Source organism: Notamacropus eugenii, chromosome 2 (assembly GCF_028372415.1).
Source record: "Notamacropus eugenii isolate mMacEug1 chromosome 2, mMacEug1.pri_v2, whole genome shotgun sequence".
NCBI lineage: Eukaryota > Metazoa > Chordata > Mammalia > Diprotodontia > Macropodidae > Notamacropus > Notamacropus eugenii.
In genome coordinates this window covers 358,243,356-358,258,422 of record NC_092873.1, presented here as the reverse complement: position 1 = coordinate 358,258,422, position 15,067 = coordinate 358,243,356, and the positions used below count along the sequence as shown (strand labels likewise).

Below are 15,067 nucleotides of genomic sequence, written 5' to 3'. Positions count from 1 at the left end.
TTAGATAGACAGGCACTAAGACCCAGCTAGCTGCCCCTCTGCTCCTCCCTGACCAGTTCCCCAAATCCCCGCCCCTTTCCCCACCTCCCAAACCCTTCTTCAGCATCTGGAGGCCAGGGCCCTCAAGGAGCCCGTGGGATTTTGGGCTTGGGGCATGGGGCAGGCATGGGGGCTGCTTCTTCTTCTGGTGGCCAGTGTCTGGGCACAGTATGAGAAGTACAGTTTTCGGGGCTTCCCCCCTGAGGACCTAATGCCTTTAGGTTCAGCCTATGCCTATGCCCTGGAGCAGTATGAGGGCGAGAGCTGGAAGGAGAGTGCCCGCTACCTGGAGGCATCATTGAGGCTGCACAGGCTACTTCAGGACAGTGAGGCCTTCTGCCATGCCAACTGTAGCAGTACCAGACCTTCTGGGGAGCACTCCCCAGCCTGGGGCACCAAGGAGGAGCTGGAGGAAGAGTGGGGCCGAGAGCTATGGTTTTTTGGGCAGGTGTTAGAACGGGCAGCCTGCCTGAGGCGGTGCAAAAGGACCCTGCCAGCCTTCCAGGTGCCTTACCCTCCTCGACAGCTGCTCAAGGACTTCCAGAGTCGGCTGCCTTATCAGTACCTGCATTATGCCCTATTCAAGGTACAGGTATTCCTCCCTACTTCTCTCCGCCCCTGCTCTCTCTCAGCACCTCGAACTAGAATCGAACTAGAATCCCTAGTTCTTCTCAGTTTTTTGGCCTTCAGCTACCTGTCTTTCCTCAGTATTCTCCAGTCTTTATCCCTTTTTTTTTTTGCTATGCCAGTGCCCAATCCTCTGCCACCAGTATCCCTCCAACTTCTGTCTTTCTCCCTCTGCTTCCCCATCTACAGCTCCTAATACCTCAGTGTTTCACCATCCCTGCATCTCTCCCCCAATGTAGATTCAGTTCAAAACGAGAGAAAGATCAAATTAAAAATATCCAATTGAGCACCAAATTGGAAATCCTGAAAATCAAAGGTGAGATGAATCAGACTGAAAGTAAGAAAACTATTGAATGAATAAATAAATCTCGGAGTTGGTTTTATGGGGAAAAAAACCAGTAAAGTAGATAAGCCATTGGTTAATTTGATTAAAAAGAAGAAAACCAAATTACCAGTATCAAAAATAAAAAGGGCAAAATCACCAGCAATGAAGAAGAAATTAAAACAATAATTAGGAGCTATTTTACCCAGTTACATGCCAATGAATCTGACAATCTGAGTGAAATGGATGAATATTTACAAAAATATAAATTACCCAATATAAATTCAATTCATTCAATAAACATTTATTAAGTGCCTACTGTGTGCCAGCCATGAGGACTCATATCCTCCTCCAGTGTCTCTCAGCCCTTTCTTCTCTTCCCTTAATATCCCCTAGTTCATACTACTCTCTTGAATTGATCCGACTATCCTTGTTTCTCTTCCCTCCCAACCTTTGCCTCTGTTTCCCAACGTTTCCCATCTCTGTCTTCGCCAATGTGCCCTCATCTTTCATTTCCTCTTACCCGTACTATTACAACAGCACTGTTCTCCCTACTTCAGGGATCTCCCCTCTTGAGTGCGCTATCTCTCACACAAGAATCAGAGTAATATTCCTAAAGTTTCTTGTCTGATCCTGTCATCTCCCTTGTTCAAAAAGCCCCAGTGTCTCCCTATGTCCTCTGAAATAAAAATGTCAACTCTTTTGTTTGGCATTGAGAAGCCTTCCTGGTCTGGCCTTCAGCCACCTTGCTAGGCTTATTACACCTTATTTCCCTTGTTGGTTCAGTCAGAACGATCTACTTGTTATTCCTGGTATAAACAACATTCCATCCTGCTTCACTGTGCCTTTTACCCAGACTGATCCCTGTGCCTGGAATTGACTTCCTCCTCATCTCCAATTCTAGACGCACTAGCTCCCTTCTGAGTTGAGCTCTACAGGCCTCCATATGAGGCCTTTTCTTATCCCATAAGCTACTTTGTTATTATTTATAAGTGTGCCTGTTATTTCCCTCTTACCTCTGGGTAAACTTTTGAGGGCAGGGATAATTGTACTTTTGTCTTTCTATCTCCAGGGCTTAACATAGTACCTAACATATAACAGATGCTTATTACATGTGTGTGTGTGAATTGATTGATTTCTTCCCCTACCTTCTTCCCCTCCAGCCCCTATGTTTGGCCTTTAGTACACCCTTTCCCCACTCTGATCCCATCACCATTTTTTCCCCCAGTGTTCCCAGCCTCCATCTCCAGAGCCCAGAAGGACTGGGATGAGATTTATATTCAGGGAATTACAAGAACTTCTTCTTCCTTATTCTTCTCCAAGAATTTGAGTGATTCCTCTATTTTGATGCTCTGTCTCTCCCCCACCCCCTCAACCTCCCCTTTCTATCTAGTCTAACCAGTTAGAGAAAGCAGTGGCAGCTGCCTACACCTTCCTACAAAGAAACCCCAAGCATGAGGTGACTACCAAGTACCTGAACTACTACCGGGGACTCCTGGATGTGGATGAGTACCTCACGGACCTGGAGGCCCACCCTTATGAGGTGGGAGCCTGTGGGGGGAAGTAGGGAGGGGGAGGACAGGAAGGGAATATGGAAAATGGCTGAATCTGGTGGAAAAAAGGGAAGGACTGGGACATGGGCTTGGAGAGGAGTCTCCTCACACCATTCCACAGTTTGTCAGAAGGCTAGGGTTTGACTTCCCCAAATATCTCCATTCTCAGGCAGTGTTCGTCCAGGCTGTGAAACTCTACAATAGTGGTGATTTCCGCAGCAGTGTTGGGGATATGGAGCGAGCTCTTGCTGACTATCTCACTGTCTTTGCCAATTGCCTGGCTGGTTGTGAGGGGACCCATGAGCTCTCAGACTTCAAGGATTTCTACCCAGCTATTGCAGGTACCTTGATACTATCTCATATTATCATTCTGCATGTCCTCAGGTTTTCCCCCATTGAATCACCCTTGTGATTCAATCCAAAACTAGAAAAAGATCAAATTAAAAATCCCCAAATGACCACCAAATTGGAAATCCTGAAAATCAAAGGTGAGATAAATAAGACTGAAACTAAGGAAATTATTGAACTAACAAATAAATCTAGGAGCTGGTTTTATGAAAATGAAACAAAATAATAAAGTAGATAAGCCATTGGTTAATTTGATTAAAAAGAAGAAAGAAGAAAACCAAATTACCAGTGTCAAAAATAAAAAAGAGTGAAATCACCAGCAATGAAGAAGAAATTAAAACAATAATTAGGAACTATTTTATCCAGTTACCTGCCAGTGAATCTGACAATCTGAGGGAAATGCATGAATATTTACAAAAACATAAATTACCCAATGGAGATGCAATTCCATTCAATAAATATTTATTAAGTACCTACTGTGTGCCAGCCATGAGGACTCATGTCCTCCAGCGTTTGTCCCTTCTTTTCTTCCGCAATGCAGGACCCTTCCCCATCTTAGACCCTTGCTAAATCTTATCTCCACAGGAGATTCTCCTCACTAACCTCAGTTTCCTGATTTCAGTTCAGTAAACCTTCAATGACTACCTACTGTATGAAAGATATTTCAGAAGAGGGGAAGGATTTGGGGGAAAGAATGAATTCTATTTTTGTACATAATGAGTTTAAGATGCCTATGGGTCACTCAGAGATTTCCAAAAGGCAACTGGAGATTCAGTACTGGAACTAAGGGAAGAGATAAGGATTGGCTATATAACTCTGGGAATTACCTACATAGATAGAGATGAAAACTGAACCCATGAGACCTGATGAGGTCATCAGTTGATATAATATTGAAGGAGAAGAGAAAAGGGCCCAGAACAGAATACTTAGGGACATCTATGTTTAGTGAGAGAACCGTGACATGGATCAGAGATAGGGGAACCAGGAGAACAGTATCATGAAAATCTAGAGAGGAGAGGCTAGTGAGTAGAATAAGGTGATCAACAGTGTCAGATGCTGCAGAGAGGTCAAGAAATATGGGGATTGAGAAAAGGCTATTAGATTTGGCAATTAAGAGCTCATTGATAACTTGAGAGTAATTTCAGTTGAATCGTAAGGTTGAAAGCAGATGGCAAAGGATTTAGAAATGAGTGAGAAGAGAGGAAATGGAAGCACCTAGTATAGAAGGCTTTTTCACATTTAACTGAGGAGAGGTGAGATACAGGATAGTAGCTGGCAGGGATGGAAGAAACAAGTAGGTTTTTTTTTGTTTTGTTTTTTTAAGGATGGGGAGGCATGGGTGTTTTTGTAGGGGAAGAAGATAGTAGATAGGGAGAGATGGATAATAAAAGAGAGAGTGGGGCCATCTGCTAGAGAAGATGGGATGGAATGATATCAAGGATGAATGTAGAGAGATTGACCTTAGCAAGAAAAAGGGCCACCTTTTCGTCTGAGACAAGAATGAAGGAGGAGGTAGATATGAGGGGAAGATATCTAAGTGATGTGAGATGAGTGGGGAGCTCTTAATGAATGGTCTTAATATTGGAAGTATCAATGGAACACAAATACCCATTATTTCTCCCTCTTACCACATGACCAGCCTCTTTTTTCTTCATCATGCATTTATTCAATGATATCTTTGGTGACTTGGATACAAAATAATATGAAATGTTTTCTAGGGCGAGAGAATGTAGGAAGTGGCGCCTGGGTTCTGCTCAGCTACCCTCCATAATTCCATCTGAGTTTCCTTGAAATTCCCTCAGAGTCCTTGAGCCTCTAGTGCTTTCCCCAGGGCTCTTGTTGCTTCATTCCAAAGGATGAGAGTAATTTGAGACTGGGGAAGGTTAGATGTTGTATCTGTCTTATTTGTCCATCCCCATCCCTTCCACTCCTTAGACCGTTTTGCAGAATCTCTGCAGTGCAAAGTGGACTGTGAAGCTAACTTAACCCCCAATGTGGGTGGCTACTTTGTGGACAAGTTCGTGGCTACGATGTATCACTACCTCCAATTTGCCTACTACAAATGTAAGTCCTTCCATGAGGGAAAGAGGGAAAAAAATGGGAAGGATAGTTGCAAATAACGTTGGAGAATTGGGACCCACAAAGAAGAGAGGAAGGACGGGAAAAGAGTAAGATGCAAGTATTTGAGAATGGGGAATTGGGATCTGCATAGAGATATATAGCAGGTCATAGGGAGGACTGGGAAGGACTTTGGTAGGTACAGGAACAGAGGGGATTTGGGGACAGGAACAGTTTGGGGGACACTTAGGGGAGGACTAAGGCAACCTGAGAAGGGGGAGAGAAGGGAGACTGAGTCTTGCAAGGGCAGGAAGATAGAGTAGAATTGCTGATGAGAGGTGAGAAGAAGGTAAACAAACGAAAATTGCCCCTGGGTGAGGAGAAAACCAGAGAGAGATTTCCTAAGAGGTGGAAGCAAGAAGGGAGGGAGATAACGAGAAGAAAGATGGGATTGGAGGATCTTGCCCTGGAAGAGATGAACAATGAGGAAGGAGAGGAGGGAGAAGATCATTTTCAACTGTGGGTGTGGGCGTGACTCCCCTTACTTGCAACTCTGTTTTCCCAGTGAATGATGTTCGACAGGCAGCCCGGAGTGTAGCCAGCTACATGCTTTTTGACCCAGCAGACAGCATAATGCAGCAGAACTTGGTGTATTACCGATTTCACCGCGAGCGTTGGGGGCTGCAGGAGGAGGATTTCCAGCCCCGGGAGGTAGGGCCCACTTAGGAGTATTCTCATGTTATGTGATTAAATTTTTTTTTTTTAAAGGAACAAATCCTGACTTCAGCGCCCTTCACTCCCATCCCTGCTTGGTCTGAGCCATGCTGCCTTAGCGTCTTGGCACCCTGGAGGTGAAGGAGCTGTGCTAAGGTCAAGATCAGGCTAACTTGCTTGCACTTATCATCCCTACAGTACCTAAGAGCTGAGGCCAAGAATGTTCTTTCCCACCCCCTCTTCTCATGTGGGCCCCAGAATTAGCCTCCTACCTTCCTTCCTGAACCCTCAAGTCTCAGAAGAATCTGACTCACATACTCTCCCCATGGTATAGTAGATAAAGTGAGAGCTTTGAAGTCAGAGAACACTAAGTTAAGATTCTGCCTTAGTTACTTACTGGTAATATGACCTGGAGCAAATCATTTCCCCTCTCTGAGCTTCAGTTACTCCTCTGTAGGATGAGTAGGATGGATCAGATGACCTCTAAGTTCCCCATCTTGCTCTAAATAGGTCAAGGGACTTGAGAGAACATCTGGTCCCTCCCTCCTCTACATTTTACAGATGAAGTTAAGGGACTTGTCCACAGTCACCCCTGTAGTAGAAATCAGAGATGGAATTTGAACTCAGGTGGTTTAGTGGATAAAGTGCTGGGCCTGGAGTCAGGAAGATCTTAGTTCAAATGTGGCCTCAGACATTTACTAGCTGTGTGACCCTGGCCAAGTCACTTAACCCTGCTTGCCTCGGTTTCCTCATCTGTAAAATGAACTGGAGAAAGAAATGGCAGACCATTCTAGTATTTTTACCAAGAAAACCCCAAATGGAGAGTAGGATGAGACTGAAACAGTAATTTCTGACATTGGAGTTAGTACTTTTTCCTATGTACCACACTGCCTTTCTAAGAGAATGATCTCTGGTATGAGGCAGCAATAGGTAACATCCCCCTGAAACATAATAAATGTGGGCTTCATGTAGAAGGTAGCAAGTGGTAGCAAGTGAGGATATTCAGATCCTGCCAGTAGTAAGCTGCAAAGAGGTTGCAAGTGTAAATGAGGTGTAAATCTATGCTCCTTCTTTCTCACTCCAGGAAGCGATGCGCTATCATAACCAGACCACAGAACTCCGGGAGCTGCTAGATTTTGCTCGTTTATATTTGCAATCAGATGATGAGGTGAGTCTTCTGCTTCTTCCTGAGCCTGGGTGGATGAAGCTGTGTGTGTGTGTATGTGTGTGTGTGTTTCCATGGGGGTACTGTCCACAAGTTCTGCCTCATTTTAGAAGAAACTGCCTTTAGAAAGAGATGTATTAATGACTACATAAGATCATAGAATTTAAAGCTGGGAGACACCTTTAGAAGTCAATTAATCCAATTTCCTCATTTCACGTAGGATTTGTGAGAGGCATGATTATTAAATAACCAATTATTGGGGAGATCTAAGTTGTTTTTTTCCCTTCTTAGATCACCATTCTCTACTAGGTCAAGCCAGCATTTATAGGACATTGCTGATAAAGATATTGGGTTAACTTTCTCCTCAATCTTGTTCAGACCCCACCCAAATGGGGAAGCCATTGTGTTCTACTCAGGTTTGGGTGGGAATAGATCCTTTGTCTAGATTGTTCGAAGCTGGGGGTGATTTGGAAGTAAATGACAATCAAAGTCACATCCTTCAGCTGCCATTAGAATAGGTCCACTTCTCATTACAATATTCATTTTCTCATTATTTGTTAGCCAATCAAAGTCGATTGCCACTCTCAGGAACTTCCATTCTTTCAAGGGCATATAAGTATTGAGTGGGTTCCCTGAGCGGGTCTTTGGCATTTGAGAGTGCCACTGACCCCTTTTATTAACAATTGCTAGCATGATTAATAAAATGGTTAATTACTTAGAAGTTTTGTCTCTTGAACTTTTTACACGTCACAATTTGTGAGACAGCATCACATGATGTGGTGTAGGGCAGGTGACTGGGTTTTGAATCGCAGCTTCAATAAGTGACCCGTCAGCCATAGGCAAGTCACTCACTCTCTCTGACTTTTCCTGTATCTTCCTCTACCAACCTAAATCACAGGGTTCTTATGAGAAAGGTGCTTTGTAAGCTATATAAATGTGTTGTTGCTACTTCCCCTGTACTAGGCAAAATCACTTTTGTACACTCCTTCCTCTACAAACCTGCTTGCAGCTTCTCCCCATACCCCATCCTCTCTGCCTTTTCAGACACCCTTTGTTTTCATGTGGTACTAGATTACTTTGTTTAAGAGAAGAGCAGCCTGGGAAACTATTTTCCACAAGTGACCTGACAAATTTATTCATTTGGACTTAACATTTTTTAATTAAATTAATTTTTAATGAACAAAAAATGAATGTTTTCTCCCTCTTACTTCCTTCTCACCTCACCAAGTGGGGAAAGAACTTTTAAGAAATATGTAGAGTTAAGAAAGACAAATTTCCATAGACATCATATTCAAAAAATATATGTCTCATTTTGCACCCTAATTCTATCACCTCTCTGTTTGGAGGAAGGTAGCATGCTTCATTATGAGTTCTCTGGAATTGTGGTTGGTCATTGCCTTAATCAGAAATCTGAAGTCTTCCACAAGCTGCTTATCTTTATAATATTGTTGGAAGAGTATAAATTGTTCTCCTGTTTCTGCTTCCTTTACTCTGCATCAGTTCAGACAAGTCTTCTCATGTTTCTCTGAGAGAGTAAGACTTAAGATATTAGTCCTTGAAGAAAAATGTATAGTTGAAAGAAAAGCCTTTACAGGACAAGGACCATGCTTGATCTCAAGAAGTGGGGCTTCTTTATTGATGATGTTGGGGTTTCAAGTCTCTGTGGGAGTGCTTTTGGAGGTCCTTTTGCCATACTTCATCATCCCAGGAGCCTTGAGGAAGGGAGTCCTGGTCAAATGGTAGTTTATCCGAACAGCAAGCAAACTCCTAACTCTTTCCTAATCCTAGTGATTTGTGGTCTACAATTGCTTAGACAGAAATCTTCTTCCCCCTTACTGCTCCCTCATCTCTCATCTTCATTCACCTCAACCTTGCTACTTCCCTAGCCCCTCTGACCTCTTCTTTTGTTGTACTTTTCATCTTAGACCTTCTCTCACTCTTTCAAGTTTCTTAAATTCACAGAAACCCGACTACCCCAGAAGACACTATGTCCCTAGCCTTCCTTTCCAGTACTGTTTGGATGTACGTTCTCTCATGGCCCTTCCCTTTTCTCCCTCCCAGGGAGCAGGTGGAGAAGTAGGCAATTCTGTCTAGAGATATCACCCTTTCAAGACCCAAGTGCCCATTATCTAATAATCCCCAGGTCATTCTCCTTCTTTTCTTAAGGAATTCAAGACCTGACAGTCTTCCTCTTTACCCCAACCCTTGCTTGTATATTTGGTGACTTCAATATATATTCCATATACATATTGATGTCCGTTCAAATGCCTTGGATTCCCAGTTTATCAGTTCTTTTCATTTTCATGACCTGTGCCTTCAGTCCACCTCAGCCACACTCAGAGTTGGTCATGCTGCTCATTTTGTCATTGCCCAAAATGTTTTTTCTCTATGTTACAGAATTATGAGGTTCTTCTGTCTCACTATACTTTATTTTCCTTTCCTCCAGCTCCTTAACCCTTAGCAATTAGAATTCCAACCTCACCACTTAAGTGAAATTCTCCAAGATTACCAATAATTTCTTTTTAAAAAATTTTTATTTATTTTTAGTTTACAATGTTCAGTTCCATAAGTTTTGAGTTCCAAATTTCCCCCCTCCTCCTACACCCCCCCAAGACAGCACACAATCTGATATAGGCTCTCTATATAAATAATTTCTTTTTCATTCTGTTCTGTGTCTTTATTTTTATGTGTATTTCTTGTATACAGCAAATTGTTGGGGTTTTAAAAAATCCATTCTGACACTGTCATTTTATTGGATTGTTTGATCCATTTTTATTTGAAGTTATGATTGTTTTCCCTCTTTTTGGTATTGTTTTTTTTCCTGTCATCTCTTAAGTAATTTTTTTTGTTTCTATGATTATTTTTGCTTTACAAATCCATCACTTTCTCTTTCAGAGTCTCTTCTTTGGAGAGAATGTTGTCTGCTAAGTTCAGCACTCTGTTTTTCAACCCAACTTCCAATATCTTCTTTTAACAATCTTACTTTTTTGGGGGACCATTATGAAATATCTTGTTATTCCTTGATGTTCTCTAGTAATTTCACCGGATTCTCTTTTTCAATGATTATTTTGGTTCATATTCCTTCAGAATATAGTTGTTTTTCACTGTTTTTTGTTCTCTGAGTTTTTACTCATTTTTCTTTCTATCTTCATGTGCCTCTCTGTTAGTTTAATATGCTTGTGAGCTACATTTTTAATTAGCCTTTCTTTTTTAGACTCCTGGTTTTTCAGTCTTACTTTTGTATTAACAGTCATCACTTGTGTCTGGTGTTCCCCTTCACTTTCTGGTTCCCCCCCTTTCTCTACTACACACATACTGGACATTCATAGCCTCTTCTTGAAGGATATGAGTGCAACCCAGGCCCCACCTGAAGAAAACTCCTGGGAGAGGACTGGACCACTTAGGTTTCCAGTCCCTTCCCTTCAGAAGGGCAGCTCTTTCTCCTCTAGTTGGTTGTGCTGCAAAGTAGCAACACCCACATTTTTTACTTCCTCCCGTTTGCTCTTGTTTTCCTTTGTATGGCAGAGAATGAGTGTCTGCTCCCTCTTGTAGGATGAGAATGAGTGGAGTTGTTCAGGTTGAGTCACTGCTGTGGAGGTCCTGGGAGGGACCCCCACTGCTGAAACACAAGCCTATAAGATTGCCTGTGCTGTCTGAACCCTGTGAATGAAATGGGTTGGAGCAATGGGGATACCCAGTAGAAACTCTAAGTCTTCAAATTCTAATATTATTTCATGGTTTTGGTTTTTGTTTTTTCCTCTGTCTTTTTGCCTTTGGGATTCAGCTGTGCTTACTCTAAATCCATAATTCCTTTTTTATGAGGTTTTTGAATGGCAGAGGTTTGTGGAAAACAACTTCTCCGTCATTTTGCCAATCATGTGATTGCTACCAAGGTTAAGTGCTAAACCTGATGGCTTTTTCTGATTTCTTATCCTTCTCAAACCCTCTAGGCATTTGATACTGAGATGCCTTTTTTCTTCCACATACACTTTCCTCCCTGGGTTTTTGTAACACCATTCCCATCTGGCTCTCTGCCTACCTACTGGACATCTGCTTTTAACACTCCTCTGTCTCTCTCCCAGGAGGAAGTCACCACCTCTGGAGCAGCCTGTTCTACTCTGGGACAGTTCTAATTATTAGGAAACTTTTCATAAATTCTTCTCTTTACAGCTTCCATTGCATACTCCTAGTTTTGTTCTCTGAGGCCAAACAGAACACATCTAATCCTTCTTTGACGTGGGATATAAGAAGCAGACCTTTTATTTCATTAGTATTAGGAAATACCCAATAAGGAAATTCCCTCTTCCAAAGAAGGGTGGCATTGTCTCTCTGCCTTATCTCTCTGGCTCTTAACTCCCTAGTTCCCTCAGTTTATGTGCTATCTCCTAAGGAAAGTTTTTCCAGGTCCCCTTAAATGTCTGTGCTTGCTCCTCACTGCTTCCTCAAATTAGCTGCAATTTACAATTTTAGGAATTGTCTAGAGCACTAAGAGTGACTTACCCAAAGTCCCAGGGCTAGGATATCAGATTTATAACTTGAACCCAAACTGCTTGTACCTCTGTAATGTCTCTTCATAACACTGTACTAAAAGTCTAATTAATTAACCTTTCTCCTTTAGACTTCTGGTCTTTCAGCCTTATTCTTGTATTCATAGTCACTTGTCTCTGGTTCTCCTTTTCCCTGTTTGGTTCCTCCCGCCCCTTTCCCCTACTACACAGATACTCTGACACTGGACATTCATAGCCTCTTGTTGAAGGATATGAGGGCAACCCACCTGGAGGAAACTTCTGGGAGAGAAGACTGGCCCAGCTAGATATCCAGTTTCTTTGTTTCAGAGAAGGGAACTCTTTCTGTACGAAAGATAACTTTCATGCCCCGCCTCTTCTTTTCTAGGTTACACGTGCCCCTTCATCATCTGATTCCAGCCTACTTTTGCCCCCTTATTGCACTTTTACTAACTCAAATTTTGGTCAAATTGGCTTACTTGCTCCTCCTCAAAACTCAACTCTTAGTCCTCTCTCAGAACCCAGAATTATCTCTCCCTTATCTCTCAGCTTCTTAACTCTTTAGCTCCCTCAGTTTATGTGCTATTTCCTAAGGGAAGTCTTTCCAGGTCCCCTTAATTGCTGGTGCTTGCTACCTCCCTCGAATTATCATGCATATACCTATATGTTTGCTTATTGATGTCTCCAAAGATAAAATGTAAGCTCCTTGAAGGTAGGTATTGTTTTTTGTTTTCTTTCTTGTATTTCTGGCACTTGACCAGTGCTTTGAGCATAATAGATGTTTAATGATTGTTGGTTTGGATTGAGTTAGGAACTTTTCTTGAATCATACCAGATGTATCCACCATTAAGCTACTCCTGTCCCCGGATTCTTGGGCTGAGAAGGAACTGGGTGATGTAGTGGTAGTAAAGAGGTGATATGTTGTAGAGAAAAGGACATGGGACTTGATGCCATATCTAGTGATGTGTTGGTAAATGTTTAACAACTGATTCTCTAAAATGTAGGTGCAACATGCTTCTAAATTTAATCTGTTTTATTACCATCTTCTTCATCCCTTTCTTAAGTCTAGACAATCAATAAAATGATAAATTTTGATTTATAGTGTTTGCTCATGCTGAAAATTTAACAATCACCTCTCCAGATAGATCTGGCTCATACGATGATCCCAGACAGTTCCAAAAGACTATCCACATCCAGAGAAAGAACTATGGAGTCTGAATGCAGATTGAAGCATACTATTTTCTCTCTTTTTCCCCCTTTTTTCATGGTATTTCCCTTTTGTTCTGATTCTTCTTTCACAACATGACTAATTTGGAAATATGTTTAAAATGTATGTACATGTATGGTCTTTCACATTCCCTGCCATCTTGGGGAGGAGGGAGAAAAAAAAATTGGAACTCAAAATCTTATAAAAGTGAATGTTGAAAACTATCTTTACATGTAACTGGAAAAAATAAAGTACTGTTAAATGGGGGGAGGGGGAGACAGATCTGGCTCTAGCAAACCCCTGCTATAACACAGATTGAATTTTGTCTTTGCTATTTGTGACTTTGACTCATTTCATGTCTTTGGATTTTAGTTTCCTCATCTGTAAAATTGGGTGGTTAGATTCGAAGGTCCCTTCCAGTTCCAAGGTCTGTGACGCTATGTGGGGGGAATGATGCTACCCTGAGTCCCTTTGACTGGGTAGAGATTTGGGCAAAAGGCCAAGTCATATAGACATAACCATTCTTCTTTCTTTTTCACCTTCCTTTTACCTGGGGGTCAGTGTAGATGGAACTAGAGGAGTCAGAACTGCCACTGGAGGCAGAACCACCACCATCAGATACAGAGTTTGAAGGAGATGGTGACTATGAGGAAGGCATCTATGCAGATTGGTGGCAAGAGCCCAGTGCCAAGGGTGATGACGCAGAAGCTGGTCAGTGCCTGGGAGAGGGTTGGGGTCTGTGTGAGGGAGATGGGTAGGTTGGGATGGGATCTGGATTTTCATGAGGTGTGTGTATACATGTGTGTGTATATGTGTGTGTGTGTGTGTGTATGTGTGTGTGTGTGTGTGTGTGTGTAATAGAGATTAGATACTACAAAGAACTTCCCAAAAGAAGTGGGTGGAACTCAGTGGGATAGGAAGAGGGGAGTGGAGGTGAGGGTGGGGACAAGACAGCTGCCTCCCTGGAGAGTGTCTAGTGTGAGAAAATCTCTTGTCTGGTTTGGGGAGAAGATTGTGCTTATAGACAGAACAATTGAGATGATCGTTTCACCAAATGTTTACTCATTATTCTATGCCTGCCTCGTTTCTGCTTTCCTGGACTGTACTTTGAAACTAATCCTGATGTGGGGGCATTAGTTGGGGCTTTCAGGAGTGGGGAAGACTAACCCTGATGTTTTCTTCTTTCGGTCCAGAACCTGAGCAAGCATGAGATGGCACCCCCTGGGGAGCACTCCAAAATGTTGGGATGATCAGGCCCTCCTACCTCCAAGGAAGCAGCAGCTGCAACAAGTATTTATTAAAAATTCACGAGGAACAGAACTGGCATGACTCCTCCCCCTCCCCACCCCCATACCTCAGGGTCTCCACCTCTCCAGGTCTTCAATTCTGCATTCTTCATCTCTTTTCCTTCTAGTTCCTACGGAGCCAGGGTCACTCGTAGAATTGTCCAAGGGGGAAGGGAAAGAACTTCCCTACTCTGTTTGGCCTCTTGGCTTCCCCAAATCCCTGGACTCAGGAACCCGAGGTTCTTAGCAGTGAAACTTTGGATGGAAGCAGTTGCAACCCTTGGATGCTGCCTTAGACTGGACTTTGGCAAATGTTGGAGATGCGAGGAACAGCCTCCTGTAGTAGAAAAGAGCATTGGAATAAAAGTTGAGAGACCTGAGTTCAAGTCCTGGCTGTGCCACTAATCAGCTCAGTGGATTTTAGACAGTTATTTCCTATCTCTGGAACTCAGTTTCCTTATCTGAAGAGTAAAGGTGTTGGATTGGTCCTTCCTGGACTGACAGTCTATGTCCTATGAGGAGCAGGATTGGTGCAAATAGGCTGGTATAAATTCCCAAGGAAGTGTCTATTTCTTCTTGTCCAGTCTTGGGGATGGGGGTGTGGTGTTACTCATCTTGAGGTGGGGACTGATTTGAGAGTGTCTGGTTTTGAAACAGTATAGCCAGAATTTGGAAATAGCTCCTGCCCAAGCCCTACCTTGCAGAATCCCAGCCCTCTGAATGAAGACAGTGGGAGAGAGCCAAGAGGTCCAAGGGCCATGTCTCGTCCTTGGGATGGGAGCAGGGGAAGAGGAGCCACAGGGAGAAAATTAGGACCTGTCCCCCCGTCCTAATTCTGCTTCAGCCTCAAGATGGAAAAAGAGAGTAGAAGGAGGAATGATGGATAGGAGCGAGGGTGGAGGCTGGTGGCTAGAGCCCAAATTCATGACTCACCTCCCCCAAACTCCATCTCCCCAGCTATTTTGCCTAGAGCCCCCACCTCCAGGGATTGTCTCTCCCCAACTAGCCAGCAGAGGGAGCCTCCAACATGGACATGTCAAGTCCTACTGTGTACAATAGGAGAGTCTTTGGGGATTGTGTGTGGAAGACCAGCTTCACAGTACAGCTGTGACTGTGGAGAAACCAACGAGGCAACCTAGAACAGGTAGTGAAACTGGGTGCGGTGATGCACCCTGGCAATCCTTGCTCCCATGAGACTGAGGCTGGTGGATGACTTGAACTTAGGAGGTCTGAGCTGCGGGTG

General features: G+C 43.1%; 1 protein-coding gene across 1 annotated transcript; it reads left to right on the top strand.

The window, feature by feature from the left end:
- The first annotated feature begins 75 nt into the window (after positions 1–75).
- Positions 76–14,312, top strand: P3H4 (prolyl 3-hydroxylase family member 4 (inactive)). Its single transcript, XM_072646453.1, has 8 exons — positions 76–625; positions 2,382–2,531; positions 2,711–2,882; positions 4,825–4,953; positions 5,513–5,658; positions 6,746–6,829; positions 13,105–13,249; positions 13,732–14,312. Exons 1-8 carry the CDS (start codon positions 155–157, stop codon positions 13,746–13,748), a joined length of 1,314 nt encoding a protein of 437 aa, XP_072502554.1. The 5' UTR covers positions 76–154; the 3' UTR covers positions 13,749–14,312.
- The last annotated feature ends 755 nt before the right edge of the window (positions 14,313–15,067 follow it).

What these genes read in the sequence shown, in the direction of transcription:
- P3H4 (XM_072646453.1), top strand. Translation starts at nt 155, where the DNA reads ATGGGGCAGGCATGGGGGCTGCTTCTTCTTCTGGTGGCCAGTGTCTGG. An exon ending in CCAATTTGCCTACTACAAAT is followed by an intron (nt 4,954 to 5,512) that starts GTAAGTCCTTCC and finishes CTGTTTTCCCAG; the next exon opens with TGAATGATGTTCGACAGGCA. An exon ending in ATTTGCAATCAGATGATGAG is followed by an intron (nt 6,830 to 13,104) that starts GTGAGTCTTCTG and finishes GGGTCAGTGTAG; the next exon opens with ATGGAACTAGAGGAGTCAGA.